The sequence below is a fragment of the Corvus hawaiiensis genome, chromosome 4 (genome assembly GCF_020740725.1).
Source record: "Corvus hawaiiensis isolate bCorHaw1 chromosome 4, bCorHaw1.pri.cur, whole genome shotgun sequence".
NCBI classification, from domain to species: Eukaryota; Metazoa; Chordata; class Aves; order Passeriformes; family Corvidae; genus Corvus; species Corvus hawaiiensis.
The window spans coordinates 27,248,817-27,276,136 of NC_063216.1; the positions used below are offsets into that span (position 1 = coordinate 27,248,817).

Genomic DNA, 27,320 nt, shown 5'->3' on the forward strand with positions numbered 1-27,320 from the left:
CAAGATCCTCCTTTATAGAAACAGCACAGGGATGCAAGGGGAACAAAGGAGAACACTTCCCACTCTACCCCACGTGTGTCATCAGTGTGAAAGACGCTCACTGGTCTGTCCTGCCACCTGGGGAGAAGTTTGATTAATAAAATCAGATAATTAAATATTCTTCATCACGACTGGCTGCATCATTTTGAACCTCTTCCATTGTTCTTTCCCCCATCACCCCCACTGTTTTTCCAGTATCTAGAATCTGGAAAAAGCCGAAAGCCTTTCATCTTATCAGGTGTGGTTTATTGCCCCCTGGTTACACAGTAATTTTGGTCTCCACTCCATGAAAAGGTCATATGATGGGATATCAGCTCAAGAATTGTCAGTTCACTGGACAAATAAGGCAGGGACTGCCAATACAATTATAAGAGCCTGATAAGGAAGGCACAGAGAAGAACCAACAGGAGAGGGAGAAAAAAACATAGCAATTTAAAAGGTGAGGGGCAATCCCAGAAGAAGGCAAGAAATGCCCCTGAGGGGAGGGAGAGGGAGGGAACAGGAGTGTATCTAACCACATTCTTCCCAAAATAAAAATTAACAAGAAGATAGAAGTGGCACAGGAGAGGAATCACAGGTATTCACCCTTATTAACCAGAAAATCTCCTGCTGTGATGGATGCCTAATTGGGAGGTGTAAGCAACTGGTGGGATGATTATCAAGCTAGCTTGCCTCATAGCTCAGGATGGAAAGAAAATAATGTCTTCTCTTTAGAAGTATAGGTGGGGGGTAGAGGGCACTAATTCCTATTCCTACATGTGCTGCAAGGGCCATCTCTTTTTCTCTTGTGACTGATAAGATGGGATGATGTTGAAAAGCACCTGCTTGGAAAGTTCAAAGGGTTTTCACAATAGAAGAAAAGAGAATCTGTACCAAAGCTGACAGCTGGGAGGGATGGCTGAAGAATCTCAGATACTGGGAACTGCTGGTGAGGAGGCTTTTCATATGTGACACCTCCTGGTATGCAAGAGAAGTTTACAGGTTGTCCTCTTGCTAGTAAATGGCCTGAGAGACAAGTATTTGTCCTGTCAATTATTTTATTAACTCCATAATGGTACAAATCCAGTGGGCTTTTCGCAGGCTTCAACCTGAAAGCAGAAAAGGAAGATAACTGCCCCACAAACAGGATTTACCGACAAGAGGCAACCTTTCCCAGGGCATTTTTCTCCTGGGTCTACAAGTAGTGCACCTCCTCCTGGAATGGCCATACAATTGTTCAGAGCTCCGTAAATCCAAGAGGCGGGGGGAATGCTCAGCAGTGGGTGGGGTTGGTAAGACTTTCAACCCCCACTCCTAAAACTGTTTTCCCCAGACCCAGGGAGCGCAGGTCTTGGTCCCAAGGTGATCAGCAGCCAAGAGCAGGCGTGTGTGCTGAGTTGCGGGTCGCCTTTGTTTCTCCTCCCAGCGCTCCCTCGGGTCACCCGGGCATGGGTGGGGAGACACACGCACCATCCCAGCTGCATGTGCCTCGGGGTGCACCGAGACCCAGGGCAGCACGACAGGACTCTGTGACCCACGGCCACTTTGGCAGGAATATGATGGACCCCCGGATATGTGCTGGACAGAGGAAGCCCAGCCTGTCCTTTTCCATTGAGGAAATCTTAAAGAAACCCTCTGCCAGCACTGCCCCGAACAGTGAAGCCGGGAACAGAAGTAGCTACGCTGAGAGACCTCCGTCCCTAAAAGCAGGGTCACCAGTGGCCTTTGGTAAGTACCAGTTATAACACTTAATGAAAATGCTCTTTTCTTTTTGATCCCTAAAGCTGTCAGGTTTAATTATGTAGAATTTTTATTCTTTAACTTTTGTAGGAATCTGGGATTTCCCTTATCATGTACAAATCATTCATTATGTATACAGAAATAATATTTAAAAAATAATTTGCTTTCAACCTCGCAGTAGACGGGACTCTGGGGTTTTGTACATTGCGAAGCCTCAATGTCATTGGAGACGTGAGTGTGGAACCTGAAAAGTTATTTCAGGTAGCTCTCTTCAGTGAGGAGTGCTTATTGTAAAAAATACAGCACCTTTCCCTTTAAAAAACAATATTCTTGTTACCTGGCAGGGGGGAAAATGAGAAATAAATGCCTGTCATAAGAAGGACAGGTATTGAGATGCAGGAAGTGAGCCTAAGACTGCTGCAACTCTAACAAAATCTTTGGAGTTTCACTTATATCAAGAGTTGACTGTTGTCTGGAATTACAGCCAAACCTCATATCAGCACCCTTTTCTGCTAAATTTGACCACTCACCCTCAAGCAGCAGAAATGGTCTGTCAGGGTAATGGTACCTGTAGGAGTGTTAGAACTCAATTGCTGGTATAAGAAAAGAGAAGGCATATATGTTTAATAATTTCTTCTTATCATCATGGACACTAGGTTCTTTCATGAACTAAATAAAAACAGCTAGTAGAAAACTTGCATGGCTTTGATCTTAGCAAACCAGCAAGTGCATTAGACTTTTTGACTTCAGTTTTCACAGTTTAGTTACTCTGGCCTTGAGTGGACTTTTACCCTCACAGAAATTGTCTCCTTCTTTCGTGACACAAAGAACAATGTCCAGTGTTTTCTGGATATTGTATTTCTTTTTCTTTTGCAATCTGCATCTTCCATGAAAAAGAGATGTTTTATGTATACAAGCAGATTCACTTAAACAAAAAATGACCTGTAATTTTGACACAAAATTTTCACTCATCTGTCACTCATCTGCTTTCAACAAAGCTTAATGCTACTCTTTATTTTTTGTAATACAGAGAGATCCTTTCATGGATCAGGACCCCGTTTCCCAGGACACTGGATGAACCACCTATCAGTAAGGGAGAGAGTCTTTTTCCAAAAACCTGGCAGTCCAAGAAACCATTGCCTATCTGTGTAGTTTCATCTCTTTTTATGTCCAAACTGGATACCGACCTGGACTGGAAAGCAAACAAGACATAAGTGGTGAGGGAAACTGCTCACTAGTGTAACATTAGTCACTGGGGTTGGACTCAAGGCCCCTAACACTGCCTCTCAGTCATGCTTTGCACAGGATTTGGACTTCTTTTTGTTCATGTGTGACACAGGATAACTTGTCTCCTGACCACTCATCTCACAGCTTTGGGGCTGAATATACCACTGCTGCCTTTGTGCCAGTAACTGCAGCTTTCTGTGGAAACCTGTGTATGGGGGGGAGAGCATTCTGCTGATTTTTCCCACAACCATAGGATAAATGAGGTTTGGGGGGACCTCTCGAGGTCATCTGGAGGTACAGCTTCCTGCTCAAAGAAAAAGCTGTTTCGAAGATAGAACGAGGTTGGTGAAGGCTTTGGCAAGCATTGCTTGCCTGTTTCACCCCTTGTACTATTGGAGGACTACAGCATTTGGAGGTTTCCTTAAGCTGCTTTTGCAAACTGGAACTGGACAACTAGTCCTGAAAGCAGCAAGAGCTTGGTAGTTTGTAGGGGTGGACAAGGACATGGCTGGTTCTGGTGCAGGTGCAGTGGGGCACATGTGCCAAAGGAGCACAGGTGCCAGGATGTGAAGGGGGAGAAATGCTGCTGTGAGCTCTGGCAGTGTTGTTTTGTGAGCTGAAAGTCCTTTCCTGAAGGTCCATGGCAGTCACTTTGTGCCGCTGGATCCAAAGTGAGACAAATAACACCACTGAAAATTCAGTTGGTGCTTGTTCATAACATGGGCCTTAGAACTGCATTTTAACAACATGAGAGTCTTCTCTGGGAACAGAGACAGGACCTTTTTATATTGAGTCTTTTTCACAATCAGTATGTTGAAGCCCGGTTTCTCTGTGTATCTTGGCTAAATCTGTCTTGGCCACTGCAAGCACAAGGGTCTGACAAATCTACATGGCAGGACATGGTGGGTTCCTGGGACTGCACTGCTGCACTGCCAGTGCAGCCTCACCCCAAGTTGCTCCACCTGAGCATACAGCCAGTTTTTCATCTTGAAAGCAATGCAGGCAGAACCACCAGGCCTTGCCTTTGGCTTTGCTTCACCACCTAGCCAGAGAGAGACTGCAGCTGTAGCAAGAGAATATAGTGACTCTTCTCTCCCCTGCTAGAAAGCAAGGCTGGATTCATAAACTTAAGGCAATTTAAAATATTAACTAATGAAAAGAGTATATACATGTGAAGATTCACTTAACTGTTACTGGAAGTAGGAAAACAGGAAAGCTGTAGAAATCTTCCAGAATGTTGTACTTTGTTTTTGTAATTGATCAAGGATGTTTAAAAAAAAAGAACGAAAACAAAACTTTTTCACTCCTTGTTTCTTACCTAAGAATGTGATACCTAAGTTTATTACTCTTTGCTTTCCGAGCAGAACTGTAATTTATTCAGATAAGTTATATTTATTTCACAAGTGCAGTACCCTGTGCTGTACATCTTGGGATAATTGCTGTATTTCATCTAAGTTGTTCAGCTTCATGCCGTATAACACTGGCATTAAAAAAGTTGTGTAAATAATCAGCCACATCTCTTATGGCTCAGTGCTGGCCAAGGTCAGGGAACTGAAATGAGCTAGGGAACTGGCTGGAAATTCCAGAAAAGTATACAAATGCAGTTGCTTTTTCATAACAGTTCAGCAGCAGCAAAGAAGGACGTACTACAGGTCAGGGCTTAGTTGTATCTTACTATGGATTTTAATAACATTCCCCACAATCCCATAGGGTATGTATCTGAGCAAAGCCATGATTCATATGAGAGTCAGGAAGATCCATGTGGCACCACATACATACTCATGGCTACCGTAAGTTAAATACTGAGGCCAAAAATTATCATCTGATGTAGACAGTCTCAGTACCAAGATCACACTTGTCCTGGAGTTTAAATCTAGTCATTCTGAGCTGAGGAGATGGGTAGGACCAGGGGAGCAGAAGATGCAGAATGTCAGAAATGGTTGGACTTGGTGGTCTAAAGTTTGGACTGGTTGATTTTAAAGGTCTTTTCCAACCTAGGATTCTGAATGAGAGGTGCAAATCAAGATTCCCAAGAAAACCCATGGGTGCTGGACCAGATGACTTCTAGAAGTTGCTTCTAACAAATTAGTCTGAGTCTCTGACAAAAAGGATGTTGTGATGTACAGTGTAAGCCTCTCACAGAAAGCTGGGGCAGGACTTGATCATGTATGGGAAGACCTCTGGGCCTGACTCCGAAGTTCACGTGTTTTTGTGAGCGTAATTCCAGTGGAACTTGGAATAAGGAGTGTGCAGTCTTCTCTGAAGCATTTGGCTTCCCGGTTGCATTGTTAGCCGTGGGGGAGTTCACTGCACAAACACAACTGCTAGAGGGCCTGGAGCTGCAGTTGTTGAAGCCTGCTGCAATCTTTGAAAGGCTCTTACCAAATTAAAAAACAAATAATGAACAAGGAGACATTTTAGTTTGCAGTCCGTGCTTTTCCTCTCATCCTTTTGTCACAATGCCTAGAAAGGGTAGCCATGGCCTTTGCAAGGAACACAAACACCCAGTGAGTGCTGATCTCCTCCCTTGTGCCAGCTCTTTCATTTAAAACACAGAAGAATATCAGGTCTATTTCAGAAAAAAAAAAATCTTAAATTCTTGGGAGCCTGATTTCAGTGTGCTTGAAATTACATCTGAAATGATTGTTCATTACTCCCCTGGTTTCCGCCAGTGAGGTTTCACCAACAGGAGATCCTTTATCAAGTCAGGGAGAGCTTGGGATGAGAGTGTTACACCTGGGAAATTAATAGTGAGGGCAGTAACAGATATGGTAATTTTGTCATTCTGCCTGTGTTATGTTCATCATGTTAAGGATATGCAAATTAATAGGAATACAACCACCACTTCACACACAAATGTCAGTATGGTGTACCTTTAGCAACACTCCACCCAGCTTTATCACTAAAGAGGAAACAAACTGAAGGAATCTAACTGAACAGATACCATCTGGCCAGTAAAACCAATTCACCCCACCTATTACAAGGAAAAACAATACACCTGGAAGGCAAAAAAAAAAAAGGAAAGAAAGAAAAATATGTAGAAGAAAGAGAAAAACAACACAATACGAAGATGCTTTCATTTCTCAGTGATAGACTCTTCCCTGTTCACAGCCTTAGCAAGACCCTAAAATCACAAACCTTTTGCCTCCACAGGTCTGTATCTCTCCAGTGATTACACAACAAGGCTTAAATGGAACTCAGGTCATCTGAAATAACCTCTTGCTTTCAAAGTGAAACACTGCTATCTTGCCTGAAATTGTCCATCCTTTCCTATGCAACTGAAAGTCAAGACAAAAAGACCATTTTGAGCCACAAGTCAAAGTAATTTCTGTGCATGACAGTAACAATTATCTCATGTTCTGCTAGGCTGAAATGTTGTTGCCTTCCCTGGGGAAAAAAAAAAAAAAAAAAGAAAAGAAAACTACATTCCCTGGAGGAAGTTTTGCCCCATGCCAGTTCATGGGTATTTTTCAGAGCTCCCTGCTGGAGTCACATGAATGTGTATCAAAAAAATTCGAGCTGGCCTAAAGAGCAGCCACTTCAGACAGTCTCTTTACTTGGTCAGAACAGCAAACACCAGAGAAGGTTGCAATGCAAACAGGACTGGGGCTCATAACTCTCAGCTATGTGCTGTAAACTCAGTATCATCAAGTATTCAATCTTATCCTCCAGAAAAATGTCTTGATTAATTCAGCCTCTCTTTAAGGTTTATATTTCTTTGATCTCAAACAACTAATCCTCCCACTCCTTTTCACCAGTTCACTGAGACACTGGCAGTTTCCCATCTGCCTAGGATCCATTTCCTCCCTGTTCTTTCTACTTAAGTCTGTAATCTGTGCTCATACATAAATTGTGCTTATCAGTGAGGTATGTGAGCATCTCAGGGAAAAATTTTGGGGAGGAAAGTTGTATATAAAGGATAAAGACATCTGAAAAGTCTTCTATAATATAGAAAATGCTAATGTCATTCTTAGAAAGCTTTAATCATTCCCCATAAGAGCGCCTTGCTTAGGTACCCTTACATTTTTAATTACTGTAGGATATAAGCATCATCATTTTTGTAATATATTAATTTTCACAGCATCACATCTAGCAAAGGAGTGCAACTAGTCCTTAATTTAAGGATGGGAGCTGAGATAGAAATCCTGGGCTAAGAACCTATGCCAGTACTGATATCCTCTGATCATCTGTTATTGAACCCCGCCTCATGCTAGTGACCATTCCCAGGTCTGTCCTTCTCCTTTATCCCACAAATATTATTCAAAACTTCACCTGTTTTCTCACCAGAAAACTCAAAGTTAGTTGATACTAACTAACTAAGGAATAAAATGAGTCCCGTTTTGCACAATGTGCCTCAAACGCAGAGGTGGGCCAGGTTTTTAAGGTCCACATGACTGGACACATGTAATTGTGTTTAGAAGGTTACTCAAGGAAAGGTGATAATTTAAATAGGTAACATTTGAACAATTATCCTTTATTGAAATGAGACTTTGGCTAATTTTTGGAGCTCTTATAACTTTGTTTTCTTGATGTGTCAACCCTCTTTAAAATCCCTATTGTGTGGGCTCTTAGGGCAGAATCAGAATTGGGTATTTTGTCTTCAGATGTTACAATTATCATTGCTCCAAAGCTGCTTTCAAATAGAACTTGTTTGTTTGAGAAAATAAATCTCTAACAAGTCTAAAAAGTTAGATGTTTTGCCAATGCCAGATGTGACAATGCACATATATTATATATATATATATATATATATGTAAAATGTATATTTAAAAGTGGAGTTTCTTCCAGTACAGCCTGTAGTGGTTCACACCTGCTGCCATTTAGATAAGAGAGGGGAGAGGGGAAGCAGCCACAGGTGCAGCAAACCTCAGAGCCTAGATGTGAGAGACTGCTCAGGAGTGCAGTCCATTATTACATTAGGATTTTAATGGTCTTGGGCAGTAATAGCAGACAAACCTGTACTGTCGTATTTGCTCATGGGTCATGCAAACCATGAAACCTAAATTCCTCAATGGGCTCATTATGTTTATGTGTTGCCTCTTTCTCTGGCTTTCCAAGCAAAGAAATCCAGGCAGGGAGGAGAACTAGAGCAAATTCTAGGTTTGCCATTAAAGCAGCACAGACACAGATGTCTTGTCTCCGAAGAGTCAGCTGAGCCTTGATTGCACCTACCAAAAGCAGCACATCAAGCATTCAGCATGAGGGTTTATGGCAAGACTTTAATACAGAGAAGGGAGGTGGAGAGTGGGGGATTTTTTTAACTATCTTGGGATGCTAACAGCCAAAGACAGCCCACTGACTTAAACCTTGAGGCTTCCCAGCATGTTACGTTTCAGTGCTTGGCTTTGCAAGGTCTGCTTACATTTATAACAAGGAGTAAGAACTCATACCGCATTCCTGAGGGCAGAGAACTCATCTGGAAGATCTTTGTGGTGCCCGTGCTGTACAATGAGGTAATGGTGTTAGTAATAAGGCAACACCATGGCTGAAGAAAGATTGTGGCTTCTGGGGCCAATTTCCTCAGCACTTGGGGTTGGGTGTCCTAGCACATGTCATCACTGGTTGCTGCTGAGGTTACCTTAGAGATTGTTTATAATGTCCATTCTCAAATCTAAGCTGCACTTTGTGAAAACAGGCCAACACATGCTTCTCCTGTTAGTCCTGTCAACAAGAGCATGCAGGTGATTTCACCAAGATGAGTTGGCAGTCAGTACCTTCCTAGGTATCACCAGCATCACCTGTCACAAAGGCAGATGGGAAATGTTGACAGCCTGGGCAAAGGCTGCCTTTAGAATTGTCCAATGCCTAAATCAGAGCAGCAGGCAGCCCAGATGGAGAAGAAAGGACAGATGGACCTGAAATGGGGAAGACGCTGACCTTTAGCCTATTCATTGGCCCATTTTCCTTTAGGGTAAATGTATACCTACAGGGACATTTAAGAAAGGACCAGACTTTTAAAAGCATTTGGCATCCAGCAAATTCCGTGGCGATCTTGCTGACAGATTTTCAGGGCAGCTCAATATCTACTCTGCTTCCGAGTTCTTCAGAAAAGGCAGCCACTAATTTGGATACTGACAGGGAAGCTGAGATTTCTTGATCTTTTGGTTATGCCTCCTTATTTCTACAGTCCTTTTTCAAAAATCTCTCGTAAGGACCATTGAAAGTTTTAAGGTGGAAGGAAGTAGAGAACAGGCTAGATTTGGGTGTCAAATTCACCGAGATCCTGTGTCTGCAACATGGAGTAATCTTGGCATTGAAGTACAGCACAGAAGGATTAGGGCCATTTTAAATATGATCAGGTTTGAATGGTAGAGTATCCAGACCACTTTTTTCACGCCAACTGGAAGGTGTGCTGAATGGTGGTTGCTTTATTCAAAGCTGTCTTGCGCTGTGTCCTTCACAGATTCCAGCAGCAGGAGTCAGTCTGACTGTGACTTACGTTCAGCCAAAATGCTTCTTCCCACTACATGTGCTACAGCCACGGCCAGAGCAAGGAGAGTGCAGGCAGCTCACTGCAGAAGACCTACTGCCAGCCCAGTGTCCCTCCTGGGTGAGGACACGGCACGTGAACATCTGGAAGGCAAAAGAAAACATGAGGAAGACGAAGATCAGCTATGTGGTTTACCAGTGGACCATCCACTTCATGGTGAGTGCCTCTATAATCCAGACTTTCCCCTTCAATGCCCCAAAACACAACTGCTATCTTACAGTTATGCACATGGCAATACCAAGCAGCAGACATCATGAATGTTTCCACTGGCTGAGTCACAGTAGATGGTCATAGCTCCTGGATGAGTCACAGAGATGGTTCTTCATTCTTGCCATCAAAAGACTGAAGAGCCACTATTTGAGCTAAAGTTCCAGCTCAGTCCTACCAACTCTACCAATGTTAGCGCTAGGGACTGCATTTGAGTGTTTATTGCCCTCCTGCTTGGGCTGGGAGGAGTTACCATCTTCTGAGCCTCACTGCCAGCGTTGTGCAACGCTCATTTCCTGGAAAATGTGCATTGCACAACATGGGGAGAGAGGCTGGTGAATAAGCCGAGTCAGCTCAGTGTGTTCTGTACACCTTGGACCCACTGTACAGGTGATGAAGAGGTCATCAGCATGCACACAGGCAAACTGTTGACATGCGGTAGATGTGGCAGGATGTGTCAAGCACAATTTTCAATCCTGACCATGTTGGTGGATCTGCTAATTTAATCAGCTATGAGCACTGGTAAACAGCGGTCTATCTCTTAGCCAAAGCACAGGACAACACAAATATCCTTTTCCAATATGTTTTACAGAGACTTTAGGCTAAGCAGGATACATGGTACCTGAACAAGACAAGTTCCTAACAGACGGGTGGCAATTAATTAGCAGCATGTGACAAAAATTCCTCAAAGTTCTTTGAGTTTGAGGAAAAGTAAATGCAGACATTCATACTACACTCCAGAAAACAGGTTTTCAGCAGCAGCAGAAAGGTAGTTTTTTCACAGTTTGTTATTATTTACTCCAGGAAAAAGAAGGCCTTTCATTTAAGTCCATTGAAAGTGGCAGATGCAGGGTTTCTCAGCTGGCTTTCCTGAGAGCCACACATCATCCTTGCTCCATACTCTGCAAGCTGGCAGGAGAAGCAACTCTTTCTGTGAAATACGTTTGAAAGAAAATCCTTGTTTCTGCCACTGTTGCTATGGTATACATGAATCTTGTGACAAGCTGCTGTCACCTCCTCCTCCTGCACAAGACAGCCATCAGTCTTGATGCGGGGAAAAGCCTTGTAAGATAACTGGAAATTTTAGCCTTCCTTTGCCCTGTAAGCTGCACACAGCTCATGACAGCAGGACTAAATCATGTTGCCTCTTCACAGAAGAGCCAGGGCTGTATGTATCTGGCACTTGGAGTTGCCTCTGAGTATAAAAGTAGAATATTCACACGTGAGAAAGTCCCCAGCCAGGAGGATCACACCAGAGCTGGGAGGTAGCTGTCCTGACTTGGCACTTAGCCTCATTGACCAGCTCTGTGGTGGGTACCAGCCTCATCAGTAAAGCAGGGGAGGAAGCATGTAATTATCTGCACAAAACTGAGCCAAGATGAACAGCCCCTTTCAATGGCAACGTGTATTTTAAAGGCATTTTAAACAAAATCCCTCTGTTCCCTGGTGGCAGTGAGGTTTTGAAGCCAAGCAGAGGTTTAATGATCTGCCATTTTCTAGGCTACTGGTTCCTGCAGTTGCCAAGCCTTTGATAGAAACTGGCTGAAGAAGGAGGGAGGATCTTAAAGCATTGGATTGACGTTTTCCCTGTGGTGTGCAAACAATGATGTTTCGGATCCCGTTCATGCACTATGTCATTCCTTGCAGAGAGCTGTAGGCCTGGGTTTAAAATACTTTCCTGTATCTTAAGTTTCAGCCTCCTCCTTCCACTTTGCATTAGGGGGAAAGAGCTGGCAGCTCTTTTTCTCCTTCCTCTGGCTGTGGCAGGTATCACCTTTCCCAGACAAAGTCAGCAGCAGCACCTGCAGGGATGGTAGACTGCAGCATCCCTGGAAGCAGTCTGTAGTCCTTACAGCTCAAGCTGATAGCATATTAACTTGTGTTTACACATCTGTTGACTCTGGGGTGCCCCAGACATGCTTTTGGCATGGCAGCTACAGGTCAGTTACGGGTCCTCTGAGAAGGCAGCTGGGCAGTGCCAAATGCCCCTAGTGTATCCATGGAGGTAACCCCAGGACCTCCCTCACACCAACAATGCCTACAAGCACTCAGAGGAGCAGCACCAGCCTCAGCAGCAGGGGACCTTTCTGATGTGAAAGACATCAGAAGCCCTTGGCAGGGCATTCCCTCATCTCTCTGTCTCAGCACAGCTCTATCGATGTAAAACACGTTCATAATTTCTAACTCATCTAGACATACGTATCTGTTTAGTTGTCACAGAACAGAAGAAATCAGGAATGCTATACAATCACCTTGCGGGCAGAAGGGCTGGGCTTTGGTGCTATTTTGTATAGGTGGAGAAAGGTGAGGAGTAGGCTATGACAACAGCCACTTTCATGAGCAGGTGGTCTGAGATAGCAAGAGCACCCTGACTGTGACCCTGAGTATGAATTTGGAGCATATTTCCAGGAAACCCTGTAACAATTCCCTAAAATTTTTCTTTTCCTACAAAATGGCTTCTGCCACTAAGCGGTTTAGAAATGCAGTGTCATTGAAGCTAAATAGATTTATGCCCTTATCACAAACCACTTGCAGGAAGCAATGCCTCTTGTACTTTGAACTTAGAGACTGCATTGTAAGCAAAAAAAGGAAGAGCCCTCATATGCTAGAGACATGCTGACACTGGCATTTAGTTTTGCTAAGCCCATATTTGAATTTGGGTGCCTTCATTCTGAATGTTGTGGGCTTTCACCTGTGGCCTTCTGCATGAAAAGCTCAGCAGAACCTTTTCAGAAAACCTGGATTCTTGGAAAAGATCACCTATGGACACTGGTGGATTTCCAGTCTTGTGGGATTTCTTCTCTGGGCAATAATTCAAGGACAGCACAGATTGTGCTGCAATAAACAGAGCTGGCTCCTAATTTCACCAGAAACTGAGGGGTTCAGGCTGTGATCCACAGGTGGTTCATGGGTTCGTGTTATTTCCTGCAGCTCATGTCTTCATTATTCACTGTAGAGGAGGCTGCCCTAATGAGTCAACGTCACCCAAGTATTTCCATAGCAGAAATTCTCTGCGCATTGCTGACTGGGAGTTCAGAGACATTTCTATTAATCTAATTGTTTCATTGTTATGATAGTATCTGTGATCCCAAAGCATATTGATGAATTCTGGTGGCAATTATCATAAAGACAACAGAAAGTACAGAGATAATCTCAGTTCTGGAGGAATTCCAGTATAAATCATGTCCCCTCTGCATGCCAGTTGCAGACATCTTCAGCTTAAGTGTTTATGTTTTCTCTGAAGTCATAAATTCACTTGTACTGTTCATTTGTGAACAATATGGTCAAATCCATGTACCCCTGTGAAACAGCATGGTTTGTGTCTCACAGAACAGTCTTTTCCCTAAAATGCTGACTTATCTTAATGCATTTTTGAAACACCCAAGAGACAATGAAGCCCTGTGTAATCACAATCCCAGATAAATATCGGCTGCCCAGAATATGCCAATGGGACTGTGAGAAAGAGCACAAGCATCCCATTGTCCTGCAGAACAAAAGGAAACAATTTTAAATGAAAAGAAAAAGCAGGAGAAAAAAAATTAAATGCCTATATATATAATTTGGCTGCCATTAGCTATCTTACCAGCCTTCTGTTTATCTGTGTGAATAGTCCCCACAGCCCTGTGTCTCTACGGTGCAGTGTTCCTCTACATACACTTGGAAATGCCCCAGATCATTGACATTGTTTTGGTGGGTTTACTTGAGGTATTTTTGAAGGCTGATTCTTTTTTTTCCTCCCTCTTTGAAGACTGACTGTTTATAATGACACCCTGGATATTAAATGAAAGGCACAAAACCTGAATCCTTTACTGTCACCCTTCAGACTCCATTCACATAGAAGTCTCACTGGTACAAGTAAACACTGAATAAAGCAAAGCTGTCAGCAGCTGGGGACTATCATAAATTCCTTTTTTATTGTTTCTTCATGGGTTTTGGGTTTTATTTATTTAAAGCAAATGCTAACATTCAATGCTTTCCTCAAGCAGCCCCTTCTTTCCTGGGAATTTTGGATCCAAAGGGTATATTGCACAGGACCCAGAGGTTAATTTGTTCATGCTCGTCAAATCTGTGTAATGTGACCACTTGTAAAACTGATGGCACATCATGATAAGTTTATTTCAAAGGTCTTAATGAGTATTTATTGGCTTCTCCTAAATCGTCCTAGAACTTTTCATTACATCCCCAGGATATGGTACTGTTAATTAGTGTTCTTTGAAACTGAGGGCAAGTCTTCTACCTGCTGTATTAGCAAGCCCTTTACACTTAAAGGGGAAACAGCAGAGGCAGGGGTGTTTGGTGTCTAGATGTTTGCAGGTACAAATAACCACAAAGAACAGGAATGAAGAAGAAAGCAGGCTATCTGTGCAACCTGCAATAAGCTCAGCTTTCTCCCTGTGGCAAATGGCTGGTTTCTCACACGGGTGTTGGACCAGAGAGTGTGGGGAGAGTGGTGGGGAACCTGTTTTCTTTGATGAGAACCATTATTGGTTTAGGCTTTTGGCCACTGCTTTTAAGGTAAGATTTGACTATGGCTAAACATTGACTGAAATGAATGGATCAAGTTTGAGATTCAGCTGCATGGGAAGCCTACACAGGCATCTACCCCAAATCCACATTGGTCTGAAGGAGTTTGTGAAGGTGCAGGCCCTTTGGCCTAGGTACAGACCTGATGGTTTGCTTCAGCCTTCAGCTATTCTGCTGACCACTGGTTGTGCCAGAACTATGCACACCAGCATTTCAGGCAGCAGCATTTGTAAACACTGTCATTACTTTGCAGACAGACAGGAAAGGTTAAATTCACCAGGGGCTCAGGTTGATGGTGAGCACGATCCTCCACAACAAACTGTCCGCATGAATGATTTCATACCTACCGTCTACTCCTTGCCAGCTCCTCTGACAAGCAGACTAAGAAACTCCCCTGACCACCACTGTACAGCCTGCTTAAACATGTTTCTAGCCTGGTATTTTTAGCATTCCTGCTCACACCCCCTGAAGTCTGTACCTCTCTGCATGTCAGTCTTGCTTTCAGGTGATTAGGCACCGCACTCAGTGCCAGGGTGGAAGCAACTCTATGTCAAGGAGTTTTGGACTGAAGGGAGGAGGTCAAGACTTTAAAAGTTCAAGTTGTGCTTCTCTGAATTAACTTTGGCAATGCCTGAACAGGCAGCAGCTGGGTGCTAAATGCTGTGTTTCACTAGCAGGAGGCTCTATCTGAAGCATATTGTACCTATCCAGTTAGGATCAGTCTCTCTGGCTATGCCAGTCCTTCTTAACAAAGGCTGAAAAACTGCTTTAATAAAGATTAGCCGCACTGCAATACTCATGCCTAAATATTGCAGCGCAAGCTCTTTTGGAAGCCATAAGACACCTCTTCAGCTAGGAGAAGGACAGCCATGGGCACATATCTGTATACAGACGAGCACATTTTGTCCTGATTCCATCAGCACTCTGTAATAACTGGAGGTTTTTGCTATGAGGCTCTCTGCCATGAGCAGAATGTCACCAGAAGAAAACAGCATTCAGAAAAGCCACGAGAAGCAACTGGCTGGGAGATCCACATATCTGAATTACAGAGAAGAGAGAGGAACTTCTCTGGAAAAGGCAAAAAAGGAGAAAACAGAACCAGATATAATGAAGCTCTATTCAACACACCTGAGTTTCTTTCATAGCAACAAATGATACAGTCAACTTTGTTACACAGAGAAAAATGTATTTCTGAGAATATATAGCTAAAACCACTTGTTTGCTTATGTAACTGCTTTCTCCTTGTCAAAGAAGCAGCAGAATCTTTGGATCTGGCTGCCTCATATTGTGAGAAGGTGTCTGTCCAGAAATGACAACGAAGATTGCAGCAAGATAAACTGACCCCACAAATTTTCATCTACCTAGATTACCTACCTCAAGGCCAATAATGTGCTAGGGCTGATTTCCAGCCCTTCTCCTGTGTTTTTAACTCATTGTCCCTCCAGTGTATGGCCCAGCTAGGCTTGATACAGTCCTAGCTGCTACTTACCTAGGGGTAAGTGCAAATGAGGGATGCAGTTGTAGAGATCTCCCTGAGGCAGTATTATTCTAGCTGGTTCAGATATGCAGCTAAGAAACAGCAGTGCAAGTTGTACCATAGGCTATTTGCCTACTACAAAATGTAGTCCAGAAGAAATTTGCGTCAAGTATGGTGTTACGGCAGCTGTACAGTTTTACTTAACAAACTGCAAAAGTAACAAACCTTTACAAGCAGTAGTCATCAGTATTGATTTGCTCATACCTCTAATATCTTGAAACTGTGTTATACTGGGCAGTGGAAATAAGCTGCAATATGCTGAGCTAAAATTGTGGATATAAGCAATAGCAAATCAGATGCTTTGAGCTGTGCTTAATGCCTTAAGTTCCCTTACTTTTTAGGGAAGGAATGATGGGGGGGCTTTACTTTATGTGGTTATTTGGAGGTCAGAGATTACATATTAAAAAGTAAGTTGTAAGAGGCCTCTGGAGACTGTCTCGTCCAACCCCAAATCTAAGCAGGGCGAGCTTAAATCAGGTGGCTTAGGCTTTTGTCCAGTCAAGTTCAGAGTATCTTCAAGGTCTGAGCCTTCACAGCCTCTCCTGGCCCACATCAGACTACCCTCATGATGAAAACATTTTTTACTTATTACGTAACCAGAATTTTCCTTGCTGCAACTTGTAGTCATTGATCTCATCCTCCCACTGTGCACCTTCAAGAAGAAACTCTATTTCTACAAAGTTCATATGTTTCAACTTGCTCCGAGTCTGACCTAGTAATAAAGCAGACCTGCAGAGGACAAATGAGTCTGATACTGAATTTAAAGGAGCTATATTGCTTTATCAGCGTGGAGAATCTGGCCTTTCCAATGTCAACAGTAAGGCAATGTATAGACAGCTGTATCTCTAAGCATCTGAAAATGATGACATATTTAGCTGCCTCGTATTTTCAGGCTTGGCTTCAGCAGTCAGCTAACCTGCAAATGACTTTCACAAAGCATAAAAGCACACTTGAATATCCCCAGCTTTTACATAAAAAATAGCTCAGGAAACTCAGACAGAGTCTTATTTCCCCAGAGACTCTAGAGCCACATTTGAAAAGCCAAAGTTACACTTCCAACACTTCCTAGTCTTATATCTTCCACCCACATTCTTTATTAGACTGTATTTCTGAATGCTGTTGTTTGCTGTGGCATCTCTAAGCTGAGGTCCCAAGGCAAAGGGAACTATCAAAGCTACACTCAGAAAAAGTTTCATCTTGCAAGACAAAATGTTAACACAGACTCCCAGATTTTTTGCATTTCTTGATAGTTTTGTAAAAAATTAAAAATAGAATTACTGATTACTTACAGAAAAAGACACACTTTTCTAGATTTCCTGCTGGCAAAAGCCTTGATTTGTCCATAGGAGTCTATTTTGTTAGCAATTTAATTTCATATCTAGTCGAAATCAAAGTTTGTCCTTCAGTCTCTACTGGCCTATAACTGACCTCACATTACTGTATCTTGTTCAATCTGATGAGTTTCAGCTTTGAAAAGTCTGGTTTCAGTAGGATTGACAATTCTGAGCACTGTGCAGACCCTCCCCTTACATAAGAGTCTTGTCAATAAAACAGTTCACCTTTCCAGATGGAAAAATGTGGACGATTAAGAGTGAACTGATAGGGAGTTTCTTTTGCTCATCACCAAGTTATCTGGGTCATTTTCATACCCAAGAAGCTGGTATGAGATACCAGAAACTCATGTGCCTGTTCTCTCTGAAGCCATGCTCTCTAGTCCTGGACGTTTCTCAGGTGCCAACAGGACAGAATATAGTAAGCCATAGTAAGTGTGAGGTGAAAATTCCCCAAACAAGAAACAGCATTATGAACTGGGAACCCTATCGTATCTACAGGGTATGTAGTGTCCTGAGATTCCTACTGTAAGCACTGATACTTCCCTTTTCTTGCATATAGCAATAAACGCCCCTTACAGTCATCTTTTGAGAAGGTTCAAGAAGACGTAATCAGGGCTTCTTAGGAGAAGGTGCCCGTTCCTACCTTCAGCATAAACCCACACAAATATTTCTCATTTCAAATCTCTGCCCCAGTAGTGCCAGTGAGATTCAGTGGAAATAACATTTTTCTCTTGAGTCTGAAGCCCATGCTGCAGTTTAATGAGTAGTACTTTGATAGGCTGGTAGAAAGTCTAATGATACGGATTTAATTGTGTTGGACATCACCTTTATTAGGGTGTTTCTGAGACATGGTAGTATTGACAGTGTTTATGATAAATGGCACTCCTCAGTTATTCTTGCATAACTGCTTTCCTTTCAAAGTCCCCAAAAGGTTTAGAAAAGATGAAATGTTTGCAGTGGTGTCGTGTCCCAGGCTCCTTCCTACCAAGTTGATGAACAGAATATTTTAATCCTTATTTTCTGTGTCAACAGAGTCACAATGAGGTTTTGATTACAGAATGAAAAATGTTATTTTCTGGTTGGCACAGAGCCCAGTTTATATTGGCCTAGGTGTTTAGTTACCTTTTCACTTTTTTAGCCCTCCGAAGGATGCTAATGGCTGAACAATAAAAGGGGGAAAAGGTACCAAGTCTCTTTGAGGGGCTGAGCTAACCTTGTTTGGTTTATTGTTCCCATCAGAAAGAGTATGCCTCTAGTTACATAGTATGAATTGTTAGTTGTCATCAGACCATGGAAGACCAAAAGCAGCTATTCAGAATAGCAATTTTCTCTAACAACATGGTTTCATTGATGATTATTTCAGGTCATTGAGTAGCAAGCTCATCACAGTCACTAAAATAGTATTAGAATTTTTATGCACCTATCAGATGCGGTTTTCCGAGCTCAATAGAAAAAACCCTGTGACTCACAATGCTTGGGGCATGGCTTCTTGTGCTGGTCATTCAGTGTCAGCTGGAAGATACTCCATTTGTGCATCAGAGAAGATTCCAGCTTTGGGACGAGGCTGAGCTCCACATTCTGCAGCTGCTTTTTCTTCCTCCTTGCAAGACCTTCAGCATAATTTCAGAGCAACCAAGACCTTATTCTAACTTGTGCCAAGTGCTATACAGAGTTCATGATCTAATAAAATACCATGGCGTAGAAGGGCATTTTCAAAACACTATAGGAGTGTTGAAGAGGTACTTTTTGTGCTCACACCACAACAGGTGAAGAAATGGAGCAGTCTAGGAGTCTCCTTAGGAATTCACAGCACCTAAAACTTCCCCATGGGCTGCAAGGCCTTATTCTTAAGGTTAAGTTCTTTAGGTTAGGCTTGTTTAGAAAGTTCCCACACCACAATGGTACGGTCAGAAAAATGCCTTCTCTTTTCAACTGCAGAGTTAAACTCCTGGCTATCCCTGCTTCTGTAGGAATGGTATGGGAAGAGAACAGCAGTCAGTCAGGGGTCACTTTGGTGACAAACTCATTGCAGGGCTAGTGTGGTTAAAATACGTAGGGGGTTGTAGCTGTTGACGTGCAGTGGATCCATGGAATTAGCAGTGCAAATGGACACTTTTGACTCTTTCCTTTGATGATAAAGGAGTTTGTTCACATTCTCTGCTAGGTTAGGACCCAGTCACCTATGATAAGTACATGTCTAGAAGGTGTTGTAGATGCCATCCCAACTGCAGAGCAATTTACAGAAATTGCTGCTTCTCTGAATCTTCTTGTGGTCATGTAGCCTTTTCCTGTAAAAAATAATACATCTTTGTTTTCACAGCTGAGAGGAAAGGGAAACGAAGAATCCGGACAACATTCACAGCTGAGCAGCTCCAGGAACTGGAGAAAATTTTCCAAGTGACTCACTACCCGGATATCCACATTCGCAATCAACTGGCAGCAAAGATAAACCTCCCAGAAGCCAGAGTTCAGGTACAGTGTGTCTCCAAAAGGCTATCTTCACTGCAATTCATTCATTATTTGGCGTGCATCCTTAATAGTTCATGCCTGGGTGACAATGCTAATGAGATACATGACCTCTCTCTTACCCTACAGACGAGGCCCGTACAGCAATACCTTTTACAAATAAGGAAAGAAGTATTTGTCACCCAGCTGTGACTAACCAAATGGAATTAATCATAGGGTTAACAGGAGCTCTAAACGTACTAAATGCATAGCAAATAGCAGTTACAGATGGTTATGAGCAACCTGTTGGACTCTGTAGTGACAGAGCAGCCATTTACGAAAATATTTATTAATCATTTATCAACTGTTTATAGGCTAATATTCATCCAGTACAAACTGTCATCCACATCCATCTTCCGCAGGGTCTCAAAAAAAGTGAAAATAGTTGCCAAAATAGAAGTGCTTCTTAGCAATTCTGTATTTTGATATCACAGGCTATAAATGCCCTGGCTGTAATTTCAGTGCACCAAAACTAATCCAGTTTCCCCCAGTTGTAATGTAATGTTGCTGACTGAGCTAAAAATTGACCCCAAATGATTACTGCATATGAAATCCGCTACATTAAAATATACATACCACTCTCTCATTTGGTGTTGTCTACCAGGCACCATAGTGATGATTTCTGCATGAGGCAGTCTCTGCTCTTGCCTCAATGCTATAGTCATTGTTGTACTTCTTTGCATATATCCCTCACTAACAATCAAAGTTCAACCCAGAGCAGTTTATTAACTATGACATGCCTGGGGCTATTGACTAGCCATGATAATGTTGCTTCATCATTAGGTGACAGGGAGAATTAGACCTGCAACGCCACAATATGCCCGCTAGAAATACCAATGCACCAACAGTGCATTTCCAGTGGCATAAAACACAAGCTGGGATGCCAGTCAGTGTTCTCCACAGAACAATGAATCGCATCAAAGAACAGGGCATTTTTCTGTTTAAAAAAAATTGTTTATAATCTGTATGGGGAAAAATAAAAATGAGTTATTATTGGAAACATCAATCTGAGATGTAAATGAAAGAAGTAAAAAGTCCCTCATGTATGAAGTGCAGATGGCAAATTCCCAATTCAGACAATGTTATACATGACACAGGAAATTCTGTGTTTGACCTCATCCTGGCTGATAAAGGGAAATTAGCCACAGAACTAAAAATTAGCAGTAACTTAGGTTCAAGTTACAAGTTATAATTTTGACTGACTGCATTTGTCACACATAAATCAAATAGCATGCAGAGAATTTCCATGTGTACTTGCTACTTTGAAATAATAGTTTTGACAAAACGAAAACTTTGTGTAAGTCAAATCACCTCAGAAATATAGTGTAACTGGGGAAAAAGTAAATGAACAACCGTTGGGGTCACCAAATGAAGCCCTTTATAATTGTGAAAAATCCTGTGTCCTCCAATCAAGAAAAGAAAGTATGATGGCTGTCAAACAGCTTAAGTGGATAGATAAAGTTGTATAACTGCATGTGTTATACAGAAAAAATTACGAAGTCTGGATGAGTAAACATTAAAAACAAGAAATTATAAAAAATGAATAAGCAAAGCAGGAGGATGTGGACCAAAGCTTTGGTCAGAAAAATTAAGGATCAAAAACTCAATAGAAGTCAATTAAGAAAAAAAACAAAACTCAAAGTGATCAATTATATTGATCTGTTACTTTATAGAAACAGTAGGACTGTCAAGGATAATGCATAAATAGCAAAGATGTTCAGTCATAATTTTGGCTTTATGCTTGGAAATAGGTAAGGTGGCAACACCGTCCATAAGGGTAATGTTGAACAGCAGCTGCTACAGATAGATATTTTTGAATCTACACATCTCAGTAACTTACCTCCAGTGGTTCTTAAAAAGCTGCTTGAGAAGCAGTTTGGTTCATCAGTGTTGATATTCAATCAGTTCTGGAGCATGAGAGACATGCCATTCCAGGGGCCTTGAAGAAATCTAATGTTGTGTTTATATTTAAAGGGTAAACAGGACAACCAGGTAATGACTGGCCTGTCAGACAAACACTGATTTTTGGCAAAACTGTGAAAAGGAGTATATACTCTGTTAATGGAGAGTTAAAAAAAAAGATAACATATTTAATGCTTATTAACACTGGTTTATGGAAATAGACGCTGCCAAACTCATCTTTTTATGGTGAGATTATTAGTGACAGTTTTAAACTGAAAGAAGGTAGATTTACTTTGTATATAAGAAATTCTTTATGGTGAGATTGGCAAGACACTGGAACAGGTTGCCCGGAGAACTTGTGGGTGTCCCATCATTGGAAGTGTTCAAAGTCAGGTTGAATGGTGCTTTGAGCAACCTGGTCTAGTGAAAGATGTCCCTGCCCACAGCAGAGGGGTTGGAACTAGATCTTCTTCAAAAGATGCATTCCAACCAAGACCAGTCTATGGTTCTATGATTCTATGCATTTGGTTGATAAAGGTATGATATCTGTGGTAGACAGAGCATGGGGAATAGGTTTAAAACACAATAAAAGGAACTCATGGTGGGCATTGAGAAATTATTTTAGATATAAGGGTGCTGGAGAGCTGGTTGGGCAAAGTAGAGCAGTTTGGTCTGAGAAGTGCTAAAATCTTTGTCTTTATTTTAAATAGTATGTCCATGAAGTGAGAACTTTATCCCATGTGCAGATTTTAGGAGCACTTCAAAGACTGAATGTTGGCTTGAGTGCCCCCTTTGCCCTCTATCACTTTGTGAGTGTTAAATGGTGCTGTTTCACCATATAACTCCTGCATGATAGAAAGGGAATGGAGAAGTTCATACAGACTAAGCAGTTTCCAAACACATGCAAACCCAGATAAACAAAACTGTCCTTTCAGTAACCTCAGATACTTCTAACTATCAGCAGTATAGTAGCTAACTATCAGCAGCATAGCAAAGGGCTCCTGACATTCCCATTACTTCCTGGGTGAGAGATGCAGAAATAATTGAGCTACTCATTATTTGGCTTAAAATACATACGTATTTACTTCCAGTAGCACCTGGCTTCAATAACTAACACTTTGTGTTCATGTGAACCACTTGATTACATTCAAACAGCAAGTCCCTTAGCAAGCTAGAAACTACAATTGAAGGCGGCTTTGACTTTTCACAGCAATGCAGCAAGATGCACAACTGCAGCTGCACAATAAATACATTTATGCCTCTGCCAGAAGGCAGATTGGTCAAATCAGCTGACAGATGAAAGGAACTCCCCTGAGAAAATTAGTTGTCTGTTTTCCAGTGCAAAAGAGATGGCAGACAACATACTCAGACTGCTGAGTGATCCCCTTGGATCTTTCACTTAAGTCCCTTATGTGAATTTCCAAATGCTATCAGCTAAATATAGGCAGAACCCTGTTACTACATCTCCACTGGTGACACACTTTCATTGCAGCCCAGCAAAACATCTAGGTGGATCTTTTCTCAGTGTATTCACTTGGAAACAGGGTGAAAGAGTTCTGTCATGACATGTAACACCTTCTAGGGAAAACAGAATGCTGTGTGCACTGACCACTGCACAGCTTTGACCACAGAAGGATCTGCTTTCCCTAGAGAGCACTGGAAAACCTTCAGGTTTCACCCTGTCTTTCCTTGAACAGGGTGATCTTATTTCTTCTGTGAGCCACAATAGAAAGCAGGCTGTCACGGTAGTCCAGAGATCCCATATGCTATGCAAAGTGTGCAAAGTGCTCTGTCATACCCAGTGGCTTACTTTAGATTTGGCCCCTGGTTCTGCTGAGCTGGAGGTCAATGTTTTCTGATGCTCAGAGTTTAGGGAAAGTAGTTGGCTGTGAGAAGTTCCTCCTTCATATTCTGTTAATTTCTGTACCTTTTCTTTCTTACCTTTGTCCAGATCTGGTTCCAAAATCAGCGAGCAAAGTGGAGGAAACATGAAAAATGTGGCAACTTTGGTGGCCTTCAGCATCTGACAGAAGTTGATTTCATTCCTCTTCCCAAGTCAAATATCACAGTGAGTATTGGACACTTTGTATAAAGCCACTGAGGGGGAGACAGCTATCCTTCACCAGGTAATTACTTCACCAGTAATCCCATGGGACTATCACAGAGAAGGAGTACTGGAAAAGACAGAAATGGCAATATGATGACAAGAAATCCCAGGAAATCTGATCAAATAACACATTTCTTCATAGAATTAAACCTGTTTGTAAGTATTCTGTGAGGTGTCTCCTGTAGAGTGGTCCTTCCCCATTTTGCTTCTAAGTCACTTCCCTGCAAATCATACTTTGATTCAGAATGTCTTTATCATCAGAAATTTCCTGCAAAAAAGACATTTGCAGCCACAAAGCCGTGTTCCTTTACAGACAATATCTCTTTACAACATCCAGATTTGGTTAGGCTGACCAGCACTTTTTGCCCTTGGCCTACACTTTAGCAGTCCAGGACTGTTATTATTTAGGCTGCCACACAGGCTCTTTCCCTGACAAGAGTTTTTTCATGCCTAGAAAAATGGGTATTTTGTTTTGTGTCCTGGGTGACAACACACCACTGGGTTTTAGGAGGTCTGTTTTTCTAAACTTTTCTTCTTAATTACTGAGCACCGGGGAAACAAATAAGGTTGATTGTAAATTTTATGTAAGTAGAAGTCCATATTGATTCACCTGAGACTACACTTTTATTCCTGAAAGGCTCCTAGCTTGATGCCAAGAAAGCTCTCTGTTTCCTTTCCTGCCGTGGGATACTGCTCACCACTGCAAGGACAGCTGACAACTGCCTGGCTGCCCAGCATGCTCTCCTTCGCTCCCCACCACGTGGAGCTGCTGCCCTTCCCAAAACCATACTTGCTCTTCAATGTCCTCCCCTCTTACGTGTCGACACTACCCCCCAAGTTGGAAAGGAGCAGTATGTGCGCCAGCTCCTCATAGAGGAGGACACGGGGCAGTGGGGGGCTTTGGGGGATGCCTTTCTCCCCATGTCCTCCATGGAGGCGTGCGATTCCTCTCCTCGAACAAGCCTGGGATGATGGGTGGCAGTGGTGCAAGGTCACCATGCTGGACAAGTGCTGCCAGGAGTTGCTGCAGCCCAGTGGATGTGGGAAGAGCCAAGGATCAGAAAGGACCTCCTCGTCTCCCTGAGGAGCAGCACGCTCCGTGGAAACCCAACCCTTCAACTGAGAGCCTCTCCCCAGCGGGACAGTGCACCAAGCAGCCCTGCAAAAGGACTGGGATTTTACTCAGCCATGAGACGTTGGATGACCCTATTGCGTTGATGCCTTGGGGCAGGAAAGATGCCTGGGATAAAGCGTGCACAGGCCTAAGGTCCAGCCAAAAGTGCTTTTCTCTCCAGGTTTGGGTCACTTTCCTCATACATTCTGGTCTTCATGTACTGGCGTGCTGCAAAGAACACAGGTCAAAAATCAAACTTTGAAGATATTTTTTTCCAAGTAGTCACTGGGGGGGTGGAGGGGGTGTTGATTTGCTGTTTGTATTTTTGACTTGAATAAAGGGACACAAACACAATCTGAGCTGAAATACGACAGTCTGAGCTCTGGATTGGTACCACAAGTCTCTGGGGGCAAGAGAATTCTTCAGCTGGTTAATTAAAATGCTTATGAGGAAGCCTCTCATTTTTTGACCTAAATTAAGAAAGCTCCAAAACTCCCCCAGAAACAATAACAAAAAGAGACAGCCTGAGTTTAATCTGCTAGGCCTAATAGGATGATATGACCCCACAGTTTAGTTTAATTGTAGATAAATAATTAAATTGGCCTGCCCATTATACTAAATGTCTCTATCCTTATTATTTACATAATACTCATCCCCTTCCAACATATGGTGCTTTTGTCTTCCCTGCTTATTCAGGGTCCAATCCTGCTTCCACTAATGTCTGCACTGTATGTACCGTATCTGTACTCTTACAGGTCTTCCACAAGACCTTTTTCTCATACCGGCTTGGATCTGAACTCTCTATCATCTTCATCCCTGGCATCTTATCTGAAGGACAGTCAGGTCAGGTACAGGGCTAAACTTCAGCTCCAGCAGAGCCTAAACACCTAACTGATTAAAATCAACACAAATTACTCGTGGTGTTCACCTCATGCGGCTTGAGATGACTGCATTGTAGCCACACACACATATACACACTCTCAAATTAAGGACTTTGAGCTTACTTTCAAGAAGAAAAAGTGATCACACTTAAGATCTCTGAATTAGGTGCAGTTCATGCATTAGTGCAGTTTCTAGAATGTGAATTGTCCTTATGCAATGATTATCTGGAATATAGGCATCATAATCATCCAAAGCTTAGGGGGCATGACTCTTTGCACAATAGTCCAGGGATTCAGGCCAGCACCTGCATTGAGACAGCTTATCCTGCACGAATATTTCTGTAGCCTAGAGGAGAATTCTGGGATGATCACACTGTGACCATTTTCCTTGGTCAGGATATGGACATAAGAAGCTTAGGATGCTACTTTTACATTTTTTCATACTCTGATGTTTCCACATAATGCCACGTTGGGCACACCAGTCCTTGTGACAACCTCAGCTCTGCAGACATACAGGATTGCTCTGGGCAAACATGTCTTAAGCCTGACAAAGAGTTGCTTGAGGGAGAAGTCATCCAAGGAAGCTGACCATACAGGACATGAGTATAGAAATGTAATCATAGTTTCATCCTAAGCTTCCTCACCTGATTTGAAGTGACTCAAATGACAGGGTTTACAGCCCTGCTGGGGGAGACTCCTGCAGTCTCACAGCTCTCCATGACATTCCACTTCCATTTTCCAGATGAGAGCTTCAACCTTTAATCTTCCCTAAAACGCCTTGTGACCTGAACAATTTCTCCCCCTGGCTTATGGCCCTGATTTCCATTTTCACACTGACTTTTTGGTAAAAGAAAGAGTAAGAGAACCCAGGGGCCTCTAGAAAGCTTTCTTGTTATGGTTGCTGCTGTTGTTTTGTGGGGGTGGCTAGAAAAGAGAGCTGGGGTTTTGAGGTGGATTCTTTACTTTTAAAGGTTTCTCTTGGTTTTTTTTTTCTCCTATGTTTACCATGTGTTTTGATCACAGTCAAAAAGAGAGCATGCAGAGAGGGTGATGCCTGCTCTGCAAATCCATGCAGGTGCACACTAGAGCTTGGGTCAAAAAAAGCTGTGATTTAAAGCATCCAAACATCTGCTTCTTTGTGATTTTTGACCAAGCTCTACGTCCTCTTCCCACTTGGTGCTTTGACCTGACTTTGCTAAGTGACTGCAAGATGTCCTTTCTCTGTTCCCTCACATTTCCCCTTAGCCTGGACAATGGGTCTTGCCCAAAGGCCTATTTCTGTTTTCTTGCTCTGCTCACATTTTGCCCCTGTGTAATTTAATTTGGCTTTAGTATGAGAAAACACTATCACTTCTAGCTCAGGAACCACCAAACGAGCCAATGTCTGTGCATCTCAGGGAGATTAACCCAAAAGACTGGGTGTGAATAAGGACTTAATTCAAAACAAAATGGTCAGTGAATTAATTCAGATGGGCTTTTATCCATCCAGGAGAGTTTGGCTCTTCCAAGAAGGTCTCCTGTGACACTTCCTCCCTGCTTGTACACTGCTCTCTTCCTGGGACAGCTTTACCCCATTTCCAGGACATGTTCTTGCTTTTGCTGAAATCCGTCATTTACAGTGTCTATCCAAAGACACTAGCACAGAATGATTTTATTTTCAGTTGGCTAACAATAAAAACTCACCTCCTGACCTCCTGAAGCCCAGCAGAATGGAGAGGGCAGGAAGGGAAAATG

The 27,320-nt window shown here is 42.5% G+C and overlaps 1 protein-coding gene across 1 annotated transcript; it reads left to right on the forward strand.

Moving 5' to 3' along the window:
* Nucleotides 1–1,351: 1,351 nt before the first annotated feature.
* ISX (intestine specific homeobox) lies at nucleotides 1,352–24,517 on the forward strand. The gene is made up of 5 exons (XM_048302725.1): nucleotides 1,352–1,746; nucleotides 9,389–9,631; nucleotides 19,398–19,549; nucleotides 23,436–23,552; nucleotides 24,229–24,517. Exons 1-5 carry the CDS (start codon nucleotides 1,467–1,469, stop codon nucleotides 24,463–24,465), a joined length of 1,029 nt encoding a protein of 342 aa, XP_048158682.1. The 5' UTR covers nucleotides 1,352–1,466; the 3' UTR covers nucleotides 24,466–24,517.
* Nucleotides 24,518–27,320: the final 2,803 nt, after the last annotated feature.

Coding starts and splice junctions, on each gene's coding strand:
- ISX (XM_048302725.1), top strand. CDS start 1,467: ATGGGTGGGGAGACACACGCACCATCCCAGCTGCATGTGCCTCGGGGT. Junction 1,747..9,388: donor AGGGTCACCAGTGGCCTTTG/GTAAGTACCAGT, acceptor TGTCCTTCACAG/ATTCCAGCAGCAGGAGTCAG. Junction 19,550..23,435: donor TCCCAGAAGCCAGAGTTCAG/GTACAGTGTGTC, acceptor ACCTTTGTCCAG/ATCTGGTTCCAAAATCAGCG.